General features: G+C 38.0%; 3 protein-coding genes across 4 annotated transcripts in view; all 3 read left to right on the top strand.

The window, feature by feature from the left end:
• Positions 1-834: 834 nt before the first annotated feature.
• LOC311279926 (interferon alpha-inducible protein 27, mitochondrial-like) lies at positions 835-6,353 on the top strand. 2 transcript variants are annotated; one of them, XM_084391746.1, is made up of 5 exons: positions 835-1,110; positions 1,202-1,231; positions 1,386-1,556; positions 4,635-4,736; positions 5,839-6,353. In XM_084391746.1, the coding sequence occupies exons 1-5, from the start codon at positions 1,101-1,103 to the stop codon at positions 5,928-5,930; spliced, it is 405 nt and encodes a 134-aa protein (XP_084247872.1). In that variant the 5' UTR covers positions 835-1,100; the 3' UTR covers positions 5,931-6,353. The 2 variants fall into 2 exon arrangements, with proteins under 2 accessions (XP_084247872.1, XP_084247873.1); XM_084391747.1 differs by having other exon boundaries at positions 976-1,110; positions 1,464-1,556; positions 5,839-6,069.
• A 1,233-nt stretch (positions 6,354-7,586) lies between these two features.
• On the top strand, positions 7,587-16,402 carry snapc1b (small nuclear RNA activating complex, polypeptide 1b). Its single transcript, XM_084391255.1, has 10 exons — positions 7,587-7,865; positions 8,381-8,540; positions 11,055-11,195; positions 12,088-12,195; positions 14,208-14,357; positions 15,083-15,127; positions 15,291-15,353; positions 15,487-15,622; positions 15,703-15,768; positions 15,889-16,402. The coding sequence occupies exons 1-10, from the start codon at positions 7,735-7,737 to the stop codon at positions 15,942-15,944; spliced, it is 1,056 nt and encodes a 351-aa protein (XP_084247381.1). The 5' UTR covers positions 7,587-7,734; the 3' UTR covers positions 15,945-16,402.
• A 1,177-nt stretch (positions 16,403-17,579) lies between these two features.
• syt16 (synaptotagmin XVI) overlaps positions 17,580-21,254 on the top strand; it is a 43,107-nt gene continuing 39,432 nt past the window's right edge. Inside the window, exon 1 of the mRNA XM_084390922.1 lies at positions 17,580-17,809. Coding sequence (XP_084247048.1) covers positions 17,797-17,809 — 13 coding nt within the window. The 5' untranslated portion in view covers positions 17,580-17,796. The remainder of the gene's footprint in view (positions 17,810-21,254) is intronic.

Below are 21,254 nucleotides of genomic sequence, written 5' to 3'. Positions count from 1 at the left end.
AAAATCTGGATTTGAAATTTTTATGTTATTAAAACCTAAAGATGCTATGTGAAAGTATGAAACAGAAAATAGTGGTTTTCATCTTGCCACTTTCTTGGTAAAGAAAACACATTTTTACTCAAATTGATCAAAATGGATTTATCACGTTTTGGAACCAAACTATAATATTCAGAAGTAAACAGTGTAGCTGACAGTGTGTTTAAATCAGAATGTTTATTTTTAAACCACAACCTTCTAAAAATTATATATTTAACAATATCTTTAGCATTTCTCATCCAAACAACGTCAAACTTGGCACTGCACTTACTCGTGCCCATAGCGAGACACCTGTCAAGTTTGAAATCCATCGGACTAACGGTTCGAGAGATATGCGGTTAGCAGACACACGTTCCTGTAATTTATAGATAGATGTGCAACCCCTCCACTCGGGTACTACTTACCCCGCTCTGAGCGGACTTCGAACCCGGGTCTCCGGCGTGAGAGTCAGGCGCACCAACAAGGAGGAGGCAGCTCTATGCCATGTGGCCATCAAAGGGCTAACGTTAGGCGATTTTTTTCAGTTGAGACACTTTGCTTGACACTGCTTGTTATGATACGCGAAAGTCTTACTAGTATCTCATTTCACACATATTTTGTTTCTGTGTTAATTCTATATTAAAATGTCAATACAATGTAATGTATTTTCTCTGGCTCTTGTTCTAAATTATTTTTTCCCGTTATCATGCTTGTGGTTGTCATCTGTTGACGTTGTACAAGCAGAATGTGGCGGTTGGTCGGTGTGGTATTAGTCCCGCCCCTCCTCCACTGTGATTGGACGGTTGGGTAAAAAGTGACAGTGATGAGCGCTGCGTTTTACCCAAAGTTGAATATTCTTCAACAGTCTTCAACTCTCGGCGACCTGTAAAAAACGCCGTACGCTCATGGCGTTTTAAAAACGCGGCGCTCCCATTCAAAAAAACACGCCAGCCGTGTGAAAAAACGCTTTGGTGGGCACACGGGATTAGTTTCGTTTCCTGAAAAGGATACGGGATACACCCAGAGGCTTTTAAACTCAACCTCTCACGCAGTCAGCAGTTCAAGAGCGTCCCGGTTGACTTAAGATGTCTCACTGTAAGTAGCCTATAGCTAACTGTTACATTTTTTATATTCATCAATCACAGTAATAACCTGTTTTTTTTTTTTTTTTTTTTTTTTTCTTAAGGTATATTGATTGCAGCTGGTGTAGGAGCAGGTAAAAGAAATCCGGAATCTCGTTTTACTAGACAGAAGACATTATTTTAACTGTTAATTTTTTGCAACACAAATAACAGCTAACATGGTTTGAGTGGCTTTTAAATGTTTATCCATCTAAGTTTGTTCATGCCATGTTTCCACCACTTTTATAGCCGTCGGAGTTGCAGCAGTTGTAGCAGTCCCTGTTATTATAGCATGTTTAGGTTTCACGGCATGTGGAATTCGTTCAGGTTCAGCTGCCTCCTCTATGATGTCATATTCTGCCATGTCGAACGGAGGAGGGGTCCCAAGTGGAGGCTTGGTAGCTACTCTTCAATCCGCAGGTGAGCTAAACAAATCATAAATGATAATTCTAAGCTGCCCGCAGGCGGTAAAGCAATCGGTCGATTCCCCACCGACAGAATGCATCATAATGGCCTCGTTTACACTTTCAGTGAAATGACACAATTCCGATTTTTTTTTGCACATCGGATGTGTTCTATGACAATGTAAAAAGGAAAAAAACGCATGCATTTGGATATTTCGAGATCGGTTTCAGGTAGGGTTACCAACTGTCCCGTATTAGCCGGGACGTCCCGTGATTTGTCCCGTACGTGACCTCCCTTGTCCCATTTATTGACTGCTACGCTCTACGCTGATCTAACCACTAACTAAGGGGCTTCACATATGTTGCGTCTTTTGCGCGCTCAAGTTTGTTACTTTAAATGTTGACGCGCTACAAGCACGCTCAAATAGAGAGCAACGCCGTTGCGACGCTCGTTTTTTTCCAGGCGCGTCTATGCCGCAGCGAGATGAAACAATATCAACTTTTCAGAATGCTGCCAAGCGCAGGTCATGTGACATAGTTTAGTTTGTCGGTTTAATTTGTTCTGCAAACTAGGTATGCGAGTAAAATGCGGCAGGAACATCTGTTTGTGTATGCATTTGTAGATTATATCGCAAACAAATCATTATGATATTCACGGTGATACTGTAATGGGAAATCCATGTTGAAAACAGTTTCTTTAAAACAAATTATTACTAATCCCAAACTTTAGAACGGTAGTGTATAATGCTACAAAAGCTTTAGATGGTTTGTGTGCATGTAACAATTGACATTTATTTCTATGATGTTAAAATTATTTTTAGTATTAAATTGTGAATTGATATAGCCTGACTACTTCAGACTTCCTACTTCCGCTAATTTAATTTCGCTCCTGTAGTCAGTCTGAGATAGCAGCCTATCTTTCAGTTTTCCACCGGCCTGAAAACAGCCGGGCCAATCAACGAACAGAGGGCGGGCTGAGAGCCGTGACGTAGACGCTGATTGTACCGTGGATGCGTAGATTTACTTCACATAATCTGCAAAAGTCGTTCACAGCCATGTTCACTCCGGTATTTCGCTCGATGGTTTAGTTTTTGCATCATACATGCGTTTACAGTGGAAGTTAGATGCGGCTGAGCATGCGCATAACACACGCCATAACCAAACGTTATGTGATTGGCTTACGGGTAACCAATGATTTTAAACTTCAGACAAGCGCCCCCCCGCGAGAGAGAAAACACTTCTCTATTATGCTATTCCAGACTCTGTCTACGAAGCAAAGTGAAGTACCAGAGTCTGGTATTACCAGGCTAGCATTGATTTGATAGGTTAAACAAAACAAATGTGTTTATATCTGAGAACTTTTTATACACACACTTAACTGCAGACACTAAAATAACATACACTGTGGTACAGTACAAATATTCTGTAACAGTTTATAACAGTTTATACCAATAAGTCAGAAAAAAAACTGTTTTCTATTTTAATATTTTGCCCACAAATCCCTCATTAAAGTCCCCATGAAATCAAAATGTAAGTTTTTTTTTTGGCTTTTAGTATGAATATAGCTTTACTGTTATCTATAAGCTAGTGTGCTCCAAAACAATAACAAAATTTGCATTTAGAAAATATGAGCGTTCAAAACTTGCAGTCTCTCGCTTCCAATATGGATCAATGATTTTGATGACATCACTCTGCACTCTAGCTTCTCATCAGATTATCTGTCCAATCAAATGATCTCTAAAATCGAAAGCGTCCTGTCCCCTGCATTATAAATAATGCTGAAGCTGTGGCTAAAATTGGTCACTTGTTCACACATTTACTATTTTCTACATGGTGAATAGAACAAAATGCATTAGATAAGGTGCAGGGAACGATTCAGACAGTGTAAATATGCTTTCCATTGGGGCGAATGAAGTCAGAGTCCAGAGGCATGATAGCACAGAGCAGATCATATAAATGGCACTATATTCAGAGCAACAGTATAAATACTTGGAAATAGAGATTCATGTCTTTAAATCCAGACGCAGTTAGCGTAATTTCTCTCAATAAGTTGTGAAGCTTGTTGCCTATATTATTTCCTGATGTCTTTTTGTTGACCAACATCCACTTCACTTTTGGAAATCATTAAAAGGCCACAGGTCAACTCAAATTCTGTTATTTTTATAGCATGACATTAAGTGTTATTTGCATATATGGTTGAGCTAAATATTCATTTAACCAATGTTTAAGTCCTTATCTTTACAGCTTTGAAATACATTCTGTTAACAACCGTCGCCACCCTCATGTCATCATGCGTGTATTACGTTACTTCCTGATATCACGTGTGATAAATATAACCTATATTTATGTATATAAAACAGTTGAACCATGTATTAATTAACTTCAGATTGGATTATGTTGGTAATGGGCACTTACCTAACCCTAAAAGATGTTTTGTGCCTCTAACAAGTGCTTTCGATCTTCTTTTTGATCTGAATGGTGTGTGGAAAACATTTGAGTTTTGCCACAGACTTGTCCCAGCATCTAGAACGCAACTGAATGCTTTTTCAAGCGTCTACTTGAAAAACAGTGTAAAACTACTTTTAAACAGGAAATTACAGAATATTTACGTACATATTTACAGCGGGTCTATTCGCACGAGATTAGTACCTGAGGTCATTTTTCGGGACCTTTTTACTAAAGGTAAAAGTCGCTGTAATCTTTACTGACATTGTCCGTAATGATTACTGAGATGGCACATTCGGACGGGACTAAAATCACAGAGAAGTTGTGGTAATTATTACTTTACCCCACCTCTCCATGTTAAACTAATCCAGTCCTTGCCAATCTGAGCTCGATTGCTATGTCTGTGGTAAAACACACCCTCCTCATTACCATACAGACAAAGAAATGTAGAAATAAATCAATCAATGTAGACAAACACATCTATAAATAAATACAATTGGAAATAAATGTAGAAATAAATAAATGGAAATGGATTTTTTTTTACATTTCTTTGTATGTTTATTTATTTACGTATTTATTTATGTGTTATTTTGGCAGACATGGCATTCCATATTTGATTGACTGGTTCTGAAATCTTTATTTTCTTTAGGTACCGCTGTAACCTGCATTCTAGTTACGGCTGTTATAGGCGCATTAGGAGGCGCTGTGGCTGGAGCTGTATATGGAATACATATATGCAAAGCAGTGAATGGTAAATCCATAATTCTCTTGATTACTGATTACTGAATAGTTATTATTATTATGAATGTGGATTCTTTATAAGTGCGTGCTGTATAACACTTTGATTTAACATCTGTTTATTCAACTAAATAAGTAAAATGTTTATATACTTTCACCTAAAGGATTATTAGGAACACCTGTTCAATTTCTCATTAATACAATTATCTAATCAACCAATCACATGGCAGTTGCTTCAATGCATTTAGGGGTGTGGTCCTGGTCAAGACAATCTCCTGAACTCCAAACTGAATGTCAGAATGGGAAAGAAAGGTGATTTAAGCAATTTTGAGAGTGGCATGGTTGTTGGTGCCAGATGGGCCGGTCTGAGTATTTCACAATCTGCTCAGTTACTGGGATTTTCACGCACAACCATTTCTAGGATTTACAAAGAATGGTGTGAAAAGGGAAAAACATCCAGTATGCGGCAGTCCTGTGGGCGAAAATGCCTTGTTGATGCTAGAGGTCAGAGGAGAATGGGCCGACTGATTCAAGCTGATAGAAGAGCAACTTTGACTGAAATAACCACTCGTTACAACCGAGGTATGCAGCAAAGCATTTGTGAAGCCACAACACGCACAACCTTGAGGCGGATGGGCTACAACAGCAGAAGACCCCACCGGGTACCACTCATCTCCACTACAAATAGGAAAAAGAGGAATTGGTTTCTTGAACATGACAATGAGTTCACTGTACTAAAATGGCCCCCACAGTCACCAGATCTCAACCCAATAGAGCATCTTTGGGATGTGGTGGAACGGGAGCTTCGTGCCCTGGATGTGCATCCCACAAATCTCCATCAACTGCAAGATGCTATCCTATCAATATGGGCCAACATTTCTAAAGAATGCTTTCAGCACCTTGTTGAATCAATGCCACGTAGAATTAAGGCAGTTCTGAAGGCGAAAGGGGGTCAAACACAGTATTAGTATGGTGTTCCTAATAATCCTTTAGGTGAGTGTATATATAGCAGCAGTATCTGTTTCATCTTCTATGTTTGATGTAGCATTGTGAAATATGTGATTTCAAACTAATTATTGTTTTCTAAAATAAGTCCTGTTGTGGTTTGTTATTAGGTACTGAAGTTATCCCTGTCACAGGCCAAGGCATGGTGGGAACCGCTGTGAGCGCTACAGTTGCCAGCTTATTTCCCAACTCTACTGTGTAACGGGATCACAGTATCTGTGCTTTGGTGCCCCAACACAGTTTGATAGATTTCTACTCATGAAATCAAACATAGCATTATGTACATAATGTGAATACTGTTATGACCAGGCTCCGTATAGGACACACTAACCTTCATTATAGGAAAGTGTGAGACAGACTGCTGCATTTATTGTGGAAAATCAGAAACAGTTGAACATAAACGTAAGCACTTACTAGGCTAGTAATAATAAAAAATAATCTCTTTCTCTTCTGTAATACATGTTATACTTTAAAATTGATATTGTACTATGATTTTTATTTTTTCTTATGATAAATTATTTGTGATGTGATGTTTGTATAAAATGATCTAAACAAGGAAATTATTAAAGAAAACGCTTAAAATTAAACTGTAATTAAAAACTATACTTATAAAGCCACGATGACAGTCTGTGTCTTGTATTTTCTTAAAGCAAACCGTACAGCTTAATGCTATAGCAACACCAAGGTCTTTCTTCGATTGCCAGGGAAAGCTTGAACTCCTATTATTCCTATACCTTGAATGCATTGTAAAAGTCATTTTAGATAAGAGTGTCTGCCACATTTAGAATGCTGACAGATTGGTCCGGGATGCCAACAGCTTTTTAAAAATTATTTTTCTTGTAGATGTAAATAAGAAAGATGCCATTGTATCTGAAAAAGGGAAAACTGCCAGTAACATGGCCATACCCACTTAGTTCTTGAGGATTTGTAGATGGAGAGTGATAAATGCAACCATTTTAGGTGGAAGTGTGGCACCAGCAGTGCGTGCCCATCCGCTACGCCACTGCATGGAAGGCTTCAGTGCTGATGGGTGAGTTGAGCTTATTAGACGATAAAATTTGGGGAAGGGTATGTTTCAGCAGGGAGATAAATGCATCAACAAAAATGCGTTTCCCCCTTTTCTGCTGGTATTCATAGAGGTTTAAAAAAATGAATTAAAAAAAATAATCCTAGTACCCATGCAGAATATATAATGAGCACTAGGTGGCATTAATGAACGAGCCATCATTGAACCAAAATAAGAAGATTAGGCTGACACACATACCGGACAAGCTGGCCAAGTCAGCATTTGGAAGAGAGGAGATTGACATAAAAATTCCATTAAGTAAAACAGAAGTAAAATGTATTATTAAAACAGTAAGTTAGTTGGAAATATGTGGCAAGAAGAATGGAATAAAGAGTCAAAAGGGAGACACCTATTCAGCGTTCAACCTAAAGTGGGGATTGAAAGAAGGGTATGGAAACAGAAGAGAAATAGTGAGACGGACTGCTGCATTTATTGTGGAAAATCAGAAACAGTTAAACATGTTTTAATACACTGTGAGGCATATAAAAGAGAAAGAAATCAGCTTGTTGAAAAATGAACAGATTTGGAAATCAGTGTCATTACAGTTCAGAATATATTTCAGAATGCGCAGAAACAGTTGAGGGTGTACGATATTCTTCTAAAATATTTAAGAGATACAGATTTGATTAGGAGGATTAAAAAAAACATTTTTTTCTCAAATTTTATTGTTCCTTTCGTTCATCGAGGCTTCACACTCCATCCCAGTAGGTGGCGGAAATGCACCTCAAGCTGGTTTGCCCACCGCCAAAAAACACATAAGAAGAAGAAGACAACGACGACACACGTACGGCCGAAACACTAGGGGGCAGTAGGAAAATGTAATCGTTTCTAGCCCGACCAGTGTGTACGAGCGAAACGAGAAACTCAAGAAATGAGAAACACAAGAAACATTTTTTTTATCGGATTTTTAAACATGTAAATTGAGTCTGTGTGGTCTAGGATGGAGAATTTCAGGGGGCCGGTAAAAGCAGACTGCGAAGAACTACTGGCGCGTTTTCAGGCGACCGAGTCAGTTCGGTACGAGCAGTTTCTGGAGGTCTGGAGAGACATGAACTTCAGCAGCATCTTCTAGTGAGTTTGACGAGCATCTTCAACATATGAAATCACTGACTCTAGATGCCAGTGGTAATTTTATACGCATTGTTTTATAATGATCTTTCAAATGAGATTAAAACCATCTTCTAAGAGAAAGGACTTGAGCTGCGTAGAAGCCAGCCACTGCTCTTTGATATGTTGTTGAATGTTTATTCTATGTATTATTCTGTGTATTTTTATATTTATACATATAAAATGTATGATATATTATACATTTTCTATACAATATTTATATATAATGAATCATTTATTTATATTTTATATTGATGTTTTATTGTATTGTATATTAAAACATTAATGTTTAATAAAATGTATTAAAGTTATATTTCATTATCACATGATCACAAGTATCACTATTATTATATTTTTTTATTATGAACATTACTGACATCTTTTCTCTATGTATTGCTTTGGTGATATTTTTGTAAACCAATCGTCACAGTAAAAGGAATTTAAAGGTTTATTTCTTTTGTCTCTTCTCTTTTCTGCAGCGGTAAACCAGAGGCAAGTGAGAGAAGGCTGTTTGCTCGACTGATCATGTCTGTGGCGTCTCCATACTTCTTTCCGCCCTACACTTTCCAGATCCGAGTGGCGGGGCTTTATCTGCTGTACGGGCTCTTCAACTCACAACTCATCACTCCCAAAGAGAAGGTGTGCTGTCATTCAACATCTAATCATTCTTTTCCAGCCTTCAAACAGGTTGCTGTTTATCTAAAGGCAAATTCGCACTGCAATTGACCTTTAGTGTTTCTGTTTTGAATGACGGTGAGTAAAATGAGCTCCTACTTCAGAGTAGGGTCTAAACTAGCACTATAGAGCTGGTAAGTCTCCGCTAACCCCACTGGACCTCTAGGTTGAAAAATCGTCAATGCAAGTGAATGTGAGAATTTTTTTTTTTCTGGTCCCGTTTGAATGTGAACATATGTTGTCTGTGAATTTTTAATATAATTTTTCGTGTGAAGAATGCTACAATTTAGCGGGTAGAAGTTTGATACGGTTAGACTTTGTGTGAGAGCACTTTGTGGACTACAACTCTGCGCTGCTTTCGATTACATCAGACGGGAATCTGAAGAAAGAACAGCCCATTTGGTTTGAATGGTGACATTTGGGTACAAAACGCACAGGCATCTCGATCTGTCTCCATAGATTATCGCAGCATTAGCACCGTGATTTGACAAGTGGAGGGAAAATGTGTTATGGGGTGACGTCACATAGGCGACATGTAGTCTTTCTCGTTATGTCTTTTCCGCAACTGCTAGCCAAAGAATCATACAATATACTGTCAAACTCGTAACATGAAAAATTATATAAAAAATTCACAGACAACATATGTTCACATTCATGGCACAATTCAAACGGGACCAGAAAATAATTATTTTCTCACATTCACTTGCATTGACGATTTTTCAACCTAGAGGTTCACTTGGGGTTTTACGGATGGGCGGGACTTACCAGCTCTATAGGAACTATCCGTGACGTTAGTGTTCGCTGATTGGCCGAACGCACGCGAAACACCAGCACCTGCCATTTAAAAAAAAAACTGTGTAAACACACAGATTATACCCTATATATTTACTCCACAAACTAACTCTTTGAACATGGAAAACAGTGATAGATGGGCCTCTTAACCTTTACACTGAGAAAATCCAACGCAACTTTGAGGGGACCAAGAGAAACATGATTAAGTATTTCTGCTCAGCTAGACATCAACCACACGGCATACGCTTATTTTTTTTATTACTGTCTGCTTTCGATGTATGACAGTTCTATCTAATAACGTATTAGACAAGACTGTTAGACAAATCGTAAACTAATGAACACGGAGAATGTGAGCTCAGGCTCTGGCGTCCGCAGCGCCGTCAAAATAAAAGTCTCAACAACAAGCGCAGCTTACGCCACTTCATAGTTCCTACTGGCGGTGCGAATGCAACCAGGAAAACGTTCCTATGGGAACCATTAGTTCTCATTAGCCATCCTGGTGGCTAGTTCCTGGAACTATCCGGTGCGAAAGCCCCTGTTGATGATGGAATTTAGATTTTTGGCTAAACAATCCCAGGGTTCTCAAGTTTTATCAAAAGCTTGGAGTGAGATCACATGCGGTTAGGGGAGGAGCCCTAATGGAGCCCCGCCCCCCAATTTTACCCATTGTTCATAATTAACCAGCACAAATTGAAATTATAACAATTGGTAAATCTGATAAATGACAGAGCAATTCATCACATCAAATATACTCAAATATACTCTTTAATGTTATATTTCAAAATTACAAATATACAAAAATTACAAAAATATAACAAATTGCTCCAAACAGGAAAAACAAATCTTTTTGCATCTTTTTAGGGGGCTTAACCTTTGGTGCCCAGAATGATCAAATATCTTTTTGCTTTTTCCCTGACATCTTTGAAAAATACAAATGCAATGGCAATGATTAATGTATGTTTTGACAGGATATAAAATATTACCCAGAGCACTCTGCTTTAATACATGTAGCCTTAATGTAACTAGAAAGACTATTAATACAGTATAATATATAATTTAAAATAAAATGAAGAAATACATCTTCATTCCTTCCCATACCCAATAACATTTCCCTTAGTTTCAGATAACGTAAGCTAGCCAAACTGAGCCAAAGCTTCTGGCCTGGTTGCAAAGTAGTTGTAGAGTTTTTGACTGCATTAATAATAATGTATACGATGGGCTATATATTAAATGTTCTAGCCTAAAAATGTTTTGGTTAGAGCTTTCTTCCAACTTACCTTCTCCATCACGACGTGTGTTCAATGCGCGATGTTGTTGGTTACCTAGTAACGAACGTACGGTGGCTGAGAATGTTCCGTCAACTTCCGTGTGTTCGCGCATCTATGTTGCCTAGTAACGAACGCAATCTGGCCGAGATACGTGCCGGCGGCAGGAAACTTCACTTTGTGCGCCTCGTATACAACGTTATATATAAAGCTTGCAGGACAACTTGGTTGGCATTGCCTTTTCAGCGTGAGAAATACACGGTGTGGCGTGTGAGCGTGTGAACTGGTTGAATTGCGTGTGTCTCACGGCCAATGCGTGAGACTAGAGAGCCTAGAATCAAAAGATCATTCTAACTCGATTATATAGTATTCCAATTGTTTGACCTGTTGTCTGTATCTCTTTGCGTGTACGTCTCTGTAGATCCGCATTGCTCTGAAGGACTGGGAAGATGTCAAGCAGTTTCAGAGGGATGCAGTCAATGCTCAACATTACGATGTGGTTTATGTCTTCAGGAAGCTCCTGTCAGAAAAAGCTTTCTACTTCACTGCCATGCCAACACCAGTAGGTTAATAAGCTCATGTATCCAAACTGGATACATGACAGAGTGTTACAACTAAAAGCTGAAATACACTACACAACTTTTCCCCCGATTTGCAGTCTGGAGGAGTTGATGCTGAAAGTTGCTGAAATTCAGAGTAGAGCTGTCAAAAAGTCGGTACTGAAATTTAAACAAGTAATAAAAACTCAGTGAGTGTTTTAGCGCAATTTTCTGACGTCATGGGATCACAACACTAAGAGATAGTAAATCTTTTCCCGGATTTTTTTTGTGCGTTCCCGAGATTAGACCTTCCTTAACATAATGCCGAAAACCCGAAGTCTCTAGGTGGTCTGGTTGAGGAGGAGATAGAAGTGCAAGACTGGTGCGCACAGACAGAACAGAAATCATGAGTTAACAATCACAATTTTGTCCAGTGGAAAATTGCGCTAAAAATGTGACGATACCAGCATTTTCCTCTAGCATTTTGAGCGCTGTTGAACGGATTCTTAAGACAGAGACATACACGTATATGTTGAACGCGTCAACACAACGGCCAGTCAGGGGTGTTCAAGAATCCATTCAACAGCTCTCAAAATGCTAGAGGAAAATGCTGGTATCGTCACATTTTTTACATTTCGGTACCGAAGTCGGTACTTTTGACAACTCTAATTCAGAGCTAGTCTGCAGATTTTGGGCAAAAAATCTTAGTTTTAGACTATGATTTCATCCAATATTCGATATTGTTAGTGGATTTTACTAGCAATGCAACATGTTTCTGTGTTAATTTGTTGTGTTTTGAGCAACTTGTAAGTCAGGTAGTGTGTGATCCTTGGTCACTTAGTGTTTGATGCCCAGTTTTTACTGATGTAAATAAACTGATTCAACCTGGTGCTTAATCATTGTAAATGTTTACAGCTCTGTTATAGGGAAAAGAAAGAAGATAAGAAGACGACAGAAATCTGTGAAGAGTTTGTTGATCCGTCATCACGTCCTCAGGAACTCATCACCACAGACGTTCTAGAGGTGAGTCACCATGGAATTTTTTTTTTAAATAAAAACATATGTTTTGTTTTAAAGTCCCCCTGTAGTCAATAATTGTATCCCTTAAAACTCATCTTTGATCACCAAAATTACACTACACAAAAAAGTTTTTTCCTTGAAATTGTTTTTTATTCTTGCCTTAAAGCTATAGTAGGTAATCCTGTTCAGAAACACTTTTTTTTATACTGGGTGAAATGGTCCTTCCATCCTGAGAGTAGTCAATACATTATGTGTTCAGAAAAAGGAATGAAAACAATCAGACCTCTGTAGCAGCTGCAGGACAGTAAAAACTCTGACCAATCACTGCCATTCGGTGCGAATGTAAAGAACCAATCAGATGCCTTCAGAGCCAGGAGGAGTGTCTTAGCAGTGTCAATCAAGTTCACGTACGCGTTGATCGCCCCTCTCTTGCACAGCGCGTACCGTCATTCAAAATCAAGATTGCCGGTGTGCCGAGCAGCTGTGCTAATGGCGGACAAACAACCAAAACTGCCAATTTCTCGAGTGGAACCTGCTCATACAACAAAGACAGGTAAACGGAAAAAGACCGATGACGATAAACAAGCCCGTCGGAGCTCATTGACTCAGTGTTAAAACTCTAGCCCCATAACATACAGATAAAATGTCACGCACTGTGCAAAGCAACAATTGAAACCTGCTAACCTTATATCTAGCGACCTTATCCGTCGTCATCGGTGACCCTGCATGTTTACTAGCCTGCGCGTTCACGGCAGGCTCTGCTGTGGGGGGAACTTTACATAACAAAATACATGTTTAACAGCTAGTAGGCCTAATGTTATATGTTATGAATCTTACACGAAATTCATCTTCATCACAGTGCAACTAATGGAAATGGAAAAACGTGTATCAATGCAACCTGTTTTTAGCTTTGCCTTATAGTTATAACTAGCTCGTTAGCGAATCAAAAAAAATATATTTTAAACTTTACCAATATCGATATGATAGCTTGATAGTGAGTAGGCTACTAAAATACATCTTATTTGTTTATATTCATAATGATAAAGTTAGATTTTTTTATTACATGTGATTCTGACATGATGCTACATGCACTGCGCTCCTTCCTCTCCGCTCGTCTCAGGTAAATAATGCGTCTTCCAGCTCAGCTGTCGGAGTCGCGCGTTCATGTGTTTTGGGGGCGTGGCTTTGGAAGGACCCCAGAAGGGAGAGGGTGGACTGAATGGAAATAATGAGCTGTCTTTAAAACAGTCGTTAGAAGTCTACATACACTCGATTTTTATACTTTCTTTTTCAGAATACTTACATTTTAATTATGTATTGATATATACATAAAGTTTAAACAAATTTGAAAAATAAGTTTTTTAGACCATTCTTACCTACCCCAGCTTTAAAATAGCTTGACTGTAACTCTACACTCTTGCCTCATTTAGTATTAGCATTCTATTAATATGCAAATTAGCCCCGCCTCCACTCACTCACACCAGCTCAGAGATCCACTCATTGACGATCACACATTGACCTGATTGGTTACAAGGTAGTTTGTGACGTCAGAAACACCAGAGGTTTCAAACCAGGTCTTCGGTTCACTGCAGTTTTAAGGAGAAAATACTCAGCAATGGTGTTGACTTATGAATTTGCACATGGTTTGTTCTTAAAGCATATTAAAACACCACATAGACATATAAACATTAAAAACTTGATTTTCACCACAGGGGGACTTTAAATATATTTCTGAATGTGTGAAAGCTTGTTCTAACAGTTCTATTACATTTGCTGTCTTGGCCATGTCAACTGATCAGTCAAAGACATGATTTAAATATTGATCTTACTGAATTTTGCCTATAACAAAACAATTACATTTTCAGGGTCATCCCATTAAAAAAAGACAATCTAATTTGTGAGTTTTTAAATGCAAATTGGGTTTCTTTGACAACTGAAAAGTGTGATCAAGAGTTGAGTGAGAATGGGAAGACTGTTTTGGTTAACAGTCCATGTGTGTTTTTTCTGGACGTCAGGAAATTGGAAATATCCATGAGCATTATGAGGGTCTGAAGAAAGCTATTTTCGCTGAACCAGACCCAAACCTGAATCTTATCCAACAAAACCTGGTTCCTAAACTAAACGGTTCCATCCTCACCTATTCCAGTTGGCAGAGGAACCGTACAGTAAGTATATTTGTTTCTATGAGTGTTACATTATTTTACTTTATTATTTTTTTTAAAGAAATTAACATTTTTATTTTGCACGGATTCATTAAATTGCTCAAAAGTGACAGTTGACATTTATAATGTAATAAAGCATTTCTAATAAAAATAAAAATTAGAATTATTATTATTATTATTATAGAGTGTCTATGAAACCACACTGTTGTAGCATATGCAGACTTTGGTGGATGCTTGGATTTAACTTGGATATTCTATAACCTTCTCATTTTTTTTTTGTGCCTCTGACCCAACTTTTTTTTAGGGTGTTGCAGCCTAAATCTAAAAATGCTTATATTTACAAAATACAAATAAATTTGTCAGTGAAAACATTGGGAAACGTTTCTTTGTTCTTTTGTCAATTAAAAAAAGGTTAAAAAGAATGAACAAATCTCAGATTCTTGATTTTGTTGCATTTTGGAAAATATCCCAACTTTTCTGGAGATGGGGTTGTATATATTAATATAAAAAGGTTAGGGAAGAAGTGAAAATTGTATTAATTTATTAATACATGCAGCCTTTGTGATACTAAAAATACTTGCTAAAGATACAAAATCATTATAAAATCTTAGCAACCCAATTTTTTAAATGGTAGCACATGACTACATCAGTGATGGCATTTAATCCTGAATATTGTTGTAGTGTGTATATGTGTGTGTAAACCATGCATGTCTTGTTTGGTTTTTTAGGAATCTGAGCAGCAGGATGCTGGAGAGGGACCTTCAAATCAGGAAGTAAGCGATTTAAGTTAAACATTCATATTAATACCTGTCTCTTTAATACTACATAGTGCTTCATTCCCTCTGCAGCAGTGCAGTGATGTTGCAGTACAGTTGTTATATCAGAGGGGTGTGTGATTCTCTGTTATTAACTCTGTGGATTTGTTTCTGCCCAAAGAGCTCCCGAAGAGCCCAACTGTTAGCGTCGATCAAGTCCAGATCATATGGACAAGTTTCGGAGGTAAATATAGACATCATAAGAGACTGGTCAGATTATTTGTTAAGATTATACATAATAACCTGAACATATATGATAAACAAACACTTTACATGAGTAACTAAGCATGAGATTGTAAACATCATTTCCATGTTAGGCCTCCAAGTCTCGACGTCACAGACAGACACAGTTGGTCCCAGCAGCCGGAGCAGACTTGTCACAAAAGCTCCCAGAAAAAAAGAAACGAAGCCCATCACTTAAAACGCGCACTCAATTACGATTCAACACTCAAGGTAAGTCCTCCCCACCCAAAGAAACTCACCTAGTTACGGTTTGTTTGCATCGACTGATTATCGCCATTTCTGTATTTTAGGAAACGAGAGTGAGGGGTTGACCCGGCTGTGGTGTTTGAGTACAGTGAAAGAAGAGAAGGCGCCAGGTAAGCAAACAGATGAGATTAGGCCATGTTGACCAATCAGAGTGAGTCATAAGAACATGCTGACCAATCAGAGTGGAAGAGAAGTCTGTTCAATCCAAGATGTTTTTTTTTATTTCCCAGAAAAAAGGAAGAAAAAATTCAACTGGAACCCCGAGAAGAGCAGCGATCCATCTTAACATTAAGCACCCACATCGGGACGGACTGTGATTGGAGGGCCGCCAAGTGTTGAAAGCTATTGTGATTTGTGCCTCAAGCTCCAGTTTCATTTAATTTGTTTCATGTGATTTTAATGTGCTGTTCTTGGGTTAAAAGTTAACATTTTACATGTTTTTAAGGCTGCTCTTTTTATTATTTTATTTTGTATTTTAATATTTGGCCTACAAAATACATTTGATGTTTGGGGCAAATGTGAAAAAATTGACCATTTTATATGAATAATTATTGGTTTTAAATTAACACATTGTTGAGTAGCTTGTTACAATGCTTAGTTTTTTTTGTGAAGTAAGTTTTAAATTATGCAAACGATTTTATGATCATTCAAAATGTCTGCTTGGCTCTCCCTGTTTTTCTTTTCTTTTTACCTCAGTCCACTTTCTGTTGCATTTGTGCCAGATAATATAGAGTTGTGCCAGAGAAAAACAGAGTTGTGTGTTATTTTGTATGCATGTGGTCTAGTTCTTTCTAACCTTAAGGTTTTATTGATGTACTCATTCGGCTGCTTGATTTAGTCAATATCTTTTATCACTTCCAATCCCAGCTTGTCTCTCCCTCTCTCATTCATGCCTCTGCCGAAGTGTGGAGTCGCCTGATAATTTATGTCTGCAGGCAGCACAGTCAGGATTTATATACAGTAGTTCGCACCTAATAGCTTGTAGCTTTTAAGGCAGATTCAATACATCTGAATCATAGTGCCTGATTGCACGTAAAGATGAGCTTTATTTCTCTCAGTGCTTGCTGGGGACATGAGACAGACCAGTAATGGAGGGTCAGGGTCTCTATGCACACTGTCTGCTAAATTTGAGAGTATATGGTGTTGCCAGTTTAATCCGTTCATGGAGATTGTAAAAAAAAATATTGCTTATGAAAAAAAATTATATATATATATTTTTTTTAACAAAGAATAATTGCATTAGCTTTGAGTTGATTTTCTTTCATTTAAAGTAATTAACTCTTATTTCCATTCTACTCCACACAGTTTATTTACTTTCTCTACTAACAACACTTTACATAAATCACATGAGAATGTAGTAATTTTTGTAACGGTTCTTAAAAAATATATGTTTTAATAGTTTTCATTGCTATTTTTTTTTTTTTTTTTTTGAAAAAAAACATTGGTGACTGACATTACATCATGACAAACAAAATGACGTCTCATATTTTATTTCAGGCGTGCTCTTAGCTGACACTGTTCTCTCCTTGGTAAACAAGTAGGCCTAACTGGAAGGATTTTTTTATTTATTTTTACAGTATACGAAATTATTTGTTTTGGATTATCACAGTCTTACTTACAATGTAGTGATATTTTATAAAAGACTGGTCTGGGAAAAGGCTACAGTACATGGTAAAGTTTTCAAGATAGGTTTAATGTGATTTTCATATAACAAAAAGAAAAGGAAAAAAAAAAATAGCCCCTGGTACATAGCTATATATGTCGCTGCAGTTGGAGCAACACCAATTAATGTATGTAGAAAAGTGAAAATGACATTATTGATAAATAATTGAGCCTGAATGAAGGTTCTGGACTGGAGGTTATTGGCGCAGAGTGTAGCGAGCGCGCAGCGCGTTCTCGTCCTGTTGCCCGCGTGCCCGTATGCGTTCTCGCCGGCGAAGCAGCGAGTGAGTCCCGGTGGGCTTCTCCGCCGTCGCCAGCAGGTTTATTAGAGACAGACGGGGTGATACGTGCAGTCGGACCGGTTGTCTTCACCAAACCTCTTTGATTCCCCGGTGCTTTATACTTATGAAGATATATCGATCGATATTGATCGACAGGGCGGGTGATTGACGCCGAGGGATCAGTGCAACGCGACCATGGCATCAGATAGTAAGTATCGCGTGGCTTTAAACGATGTGAATTCATTTCTGATCAAATATCGTCATACAGTAGGCTATATCAGTTTGTTTATTGAAGCTCATTGGCTGATTTTGCTGCAGCAGGGCTGAGCGATGAATTGCCCCAGCATCATTATCATCATTTAATATCATATAGGGTTCACCTCCTCTACTTGACATAATATCAACTGACATGATTATAAACACGAGAATTTCATGCTATGTTTTATGTAATCCATGTTCTGGCTTTTGCTACTGTTGATGTTTCTTTCCTCACCTGCTTGTGCTTGTTTAATTTTAAATACGTTAATGGTTAAAATGTTGTTTTTTAGTCATTCTAGTTTTAAAGCACACATAATAATGGATGCTTAAAACATTTCTCTATTATTATAAAAAAAAAAATTTAAGAGGGTTGGATTGCTTTTAACAAATCATTGTCCCCAGTTCATTACTGTAATTACTATCACACCAAGAATTTAGAAAACAATTGAGTTTTTCTAACAACTGAATGGCTTGAACTTTGAAGAATTAGAATACATTTTAAGATTTTTACTGTTTAGATGTAGAGGCGTTACTGAACCTGTCAGAATTTAAATTAATAAACAATTTTCACATAGTCAAATATCTCCAAGTGAAGAATCACATATCAGTGTCATATGACATACAGTGCAGCCATCTTTCTATATTCATAAACCTTCAGAAAAGGTTTATTTTTGGCCTTGCTGAAAGGCCTTCATGCTCCAAATCAACTTTGTTTTAGATCTCCAAAGGGAAATGCAGAACGAAAGTACTCAATAGTTCAGTTAATAAATCATTAAAGGCATCTATAATGAAATGCTGCAGTTTATTTTGCAGAAGGGATGACCTCGGCCACACATGGGGAATATTTCACAAGAGTATTCTGCTCTCCAAACTAAAATTTCCATATCATTTCCATTTCAAAGTTGTAAATAAAACTAAGATTACTGGAGTAACTTCATAATGTTACGTTTAATTAAATGATTTGCTTGCCGTTTCTTTGGAATTACTTGTGAAATTTTCAGTGTATATTATGAAGGTGGATTTTAACTGAAAGGTTGAACTGTGTTTTCAGTAAAAGGGTATTATTTATAATCATGGCAGGTCATGGCAGGTTGTTATGCATTGTACATTTTTGTGTTTTGTATGCTAATTTGATACAATTTACAAGTTTCATCTTCTGGTGGTCAAAACAAGAGTTTTAAAATGTTTACATTTTTTGCTTTTTTTCCAACTTTTACTTTCAACATTTAGCTTAAAAGCCATAGCTTATAATGAATTTAAATTCCGATATGTTTAAGAAGGTTACTTTTTTTGGAGAATATTGCCATTGTTTTCTTGCACAAATATTCAAAGACATAAATTACACTATTTCTGTGAAATGCCCCATTTATTTGGACAGTCAAAGAAAAATGGGTATAGATGACACAAATTTCACGATTCGATTTTGATTCACGATTTTGATTTGATTCTGAATAGATTTATTTGGATAAATATATAAATATATTTTTATTATCTCAACTACTGCTGTAAACTACAGAAAGTCAGTACATTACTGTAATATTGAAGGTTAAAATGAAACTGATTTGTATACAAACACTTAAATTACACAAATCAATGTTTTTCACCAGAAATTGTATCTTTTTCTTTTTTCCAATGAAAAATTTGTAATCACAAGCCTTTAGTTATCATCTTTTTGTCAGGGTTCTGTCACTTGTCTAGTCTATTTCTTGGTTTTGTGACAGAGCCCTGACACTCCTGTCTTGTCTGTGTGCCTTGTTGCATGTGCGTTCTTGTCATGTTTTGTATTGTGCTGTGTTGCATGCAGCTTGTGTTGATCACTGGCTGTGTGCTTTCATGCTGTCATGTTTTGTATGAACACGTGGCTTATGAGTGTTCTCATAAGCTGTGTGTTCATGACTTGTTTTGTTGGGGCACATGGCTGGTGATTTGTGTTTGCTGGCCATGTGCTCATATGTGAGCCATGTGCTTTCCTGTCTATTGTCTAACCCCGCCCATCTTGTTACCTGATTATTGATTAATTTGCCCCACCTGTCCTCCATTGTTACATGCTTTGTTTGCTCTCCCTGTGTTTGCAGTCCTTTGCTGGTTCGTTGTCGTATGTACACTCACCTAAAGGATTATTAGGAACACCATACTGATACTGTGTTTGACCCCCTTTCGCCTTCAGAACTGCCTTAATTCTACGTGGCATTGATTCAACAAGGTGCTGAAAGCATTCTTTAGAAATGTTGGCCCATATTGATAGGATAGCATCTTGCAGTTGATGGAGATTTGTGGGATGCACATCCAGGGCACGAAGCTCCCGTTCCACCACATCCCAAAGATGCTCTATTGGGTTGAGATCTGGTGACTGTGGGGGCCATTTTAGTACAGTGAACTCATTGTCATGTTCAAGAGCCCAATTTGAAATGATTCGAGCTTTGTGACATGGTGCATTATCCTGCTGGAAGTAGCCATCAGAGGATGGGTACATGGTGGTCATAAAGGGATGGACATGGTCAGAAACAATGCTCAGGTAGGCCGTGGCATTTAAACGATGCCCAATTGGCACTAAGGGGCCTAAAGTGTGCCAAGAAAACATCCCCCACACCATTACACCACCACCACCAGCCTGCACAGTGGTAACAAGGCATGATGGATCCATGTTCTCATTCTGTTTACACCAAATTCTGACTCCAATTTTGGTGAGCTCGTGCAAATTGTAGCCTCTTTTTCCTATTTGTAGTGGAGATGAGTGGTACCCGGTGGGGTCTTCTGCTGTTGTAGCCCATTCGCCTCAAGGTTGTGCGTGTTGTGGCTTCACAAATGCTTTGCTGCATACCTCGGTTGTAACGAGTGATTATTTCAGTCAAAGTTGCTCTTCTATCAGCTTGAATCAGTCGGCCCATTCTCCTCTGACCTCTAGCATCAACAAGGCATTTTCGCCCACAGGACTGCCGCATACTGGATGTTTTTCCCTTTTCACACCATTCTTTGTAAACCCTAGAAATGGTTGTGCGTGAAAATCCCAGTAACTGAGCAGATTGTGAAATACTCAGACCGGCCTGTCTGGCACCAACAACCATGCCACGCTCAAAATTGCTTAAATCACCTTTCTTTCCCATTCTGACATTCAGTTTGGAGTTCAGGAGATTGTCTTGACCAGGACCACACCCCTAAATGCATTGAAGCAACTGCCATGTGATTGGTTGATTAGATAATTGCATTAATGAGAAATTGAACAGGTGTTCCTAATAATCCTTTAGGTGAGTGTACATTGTATGTTTCCCTGCAGTCAAGTCGTCCCCAATAAACTCAATAACAATATACTCAATAAATATCCATTGTCCTGCACTTGAGTCCTCGCTCCTTTCACCTACCCAAACCCTGACTCTTTTAATTTGGCCTGCAGAACA

This window comes from Rutilus rutilus (assembly GCF_951802725.1).
Source record: "Rutilus rutilus genome assembly, chromosome: 20".
In the NCBI taxonomy this organism is placed as follows: domain Eukaryota; kingdom Metazoa; phylum Chordata; class Actinopteri; order Cypriniformes; family Leuciscidae; genus Rutilus; species Rutilus rutilus.
This window is presented reverse-complemented; position numbering and strand designations above follow the sequence as displayed.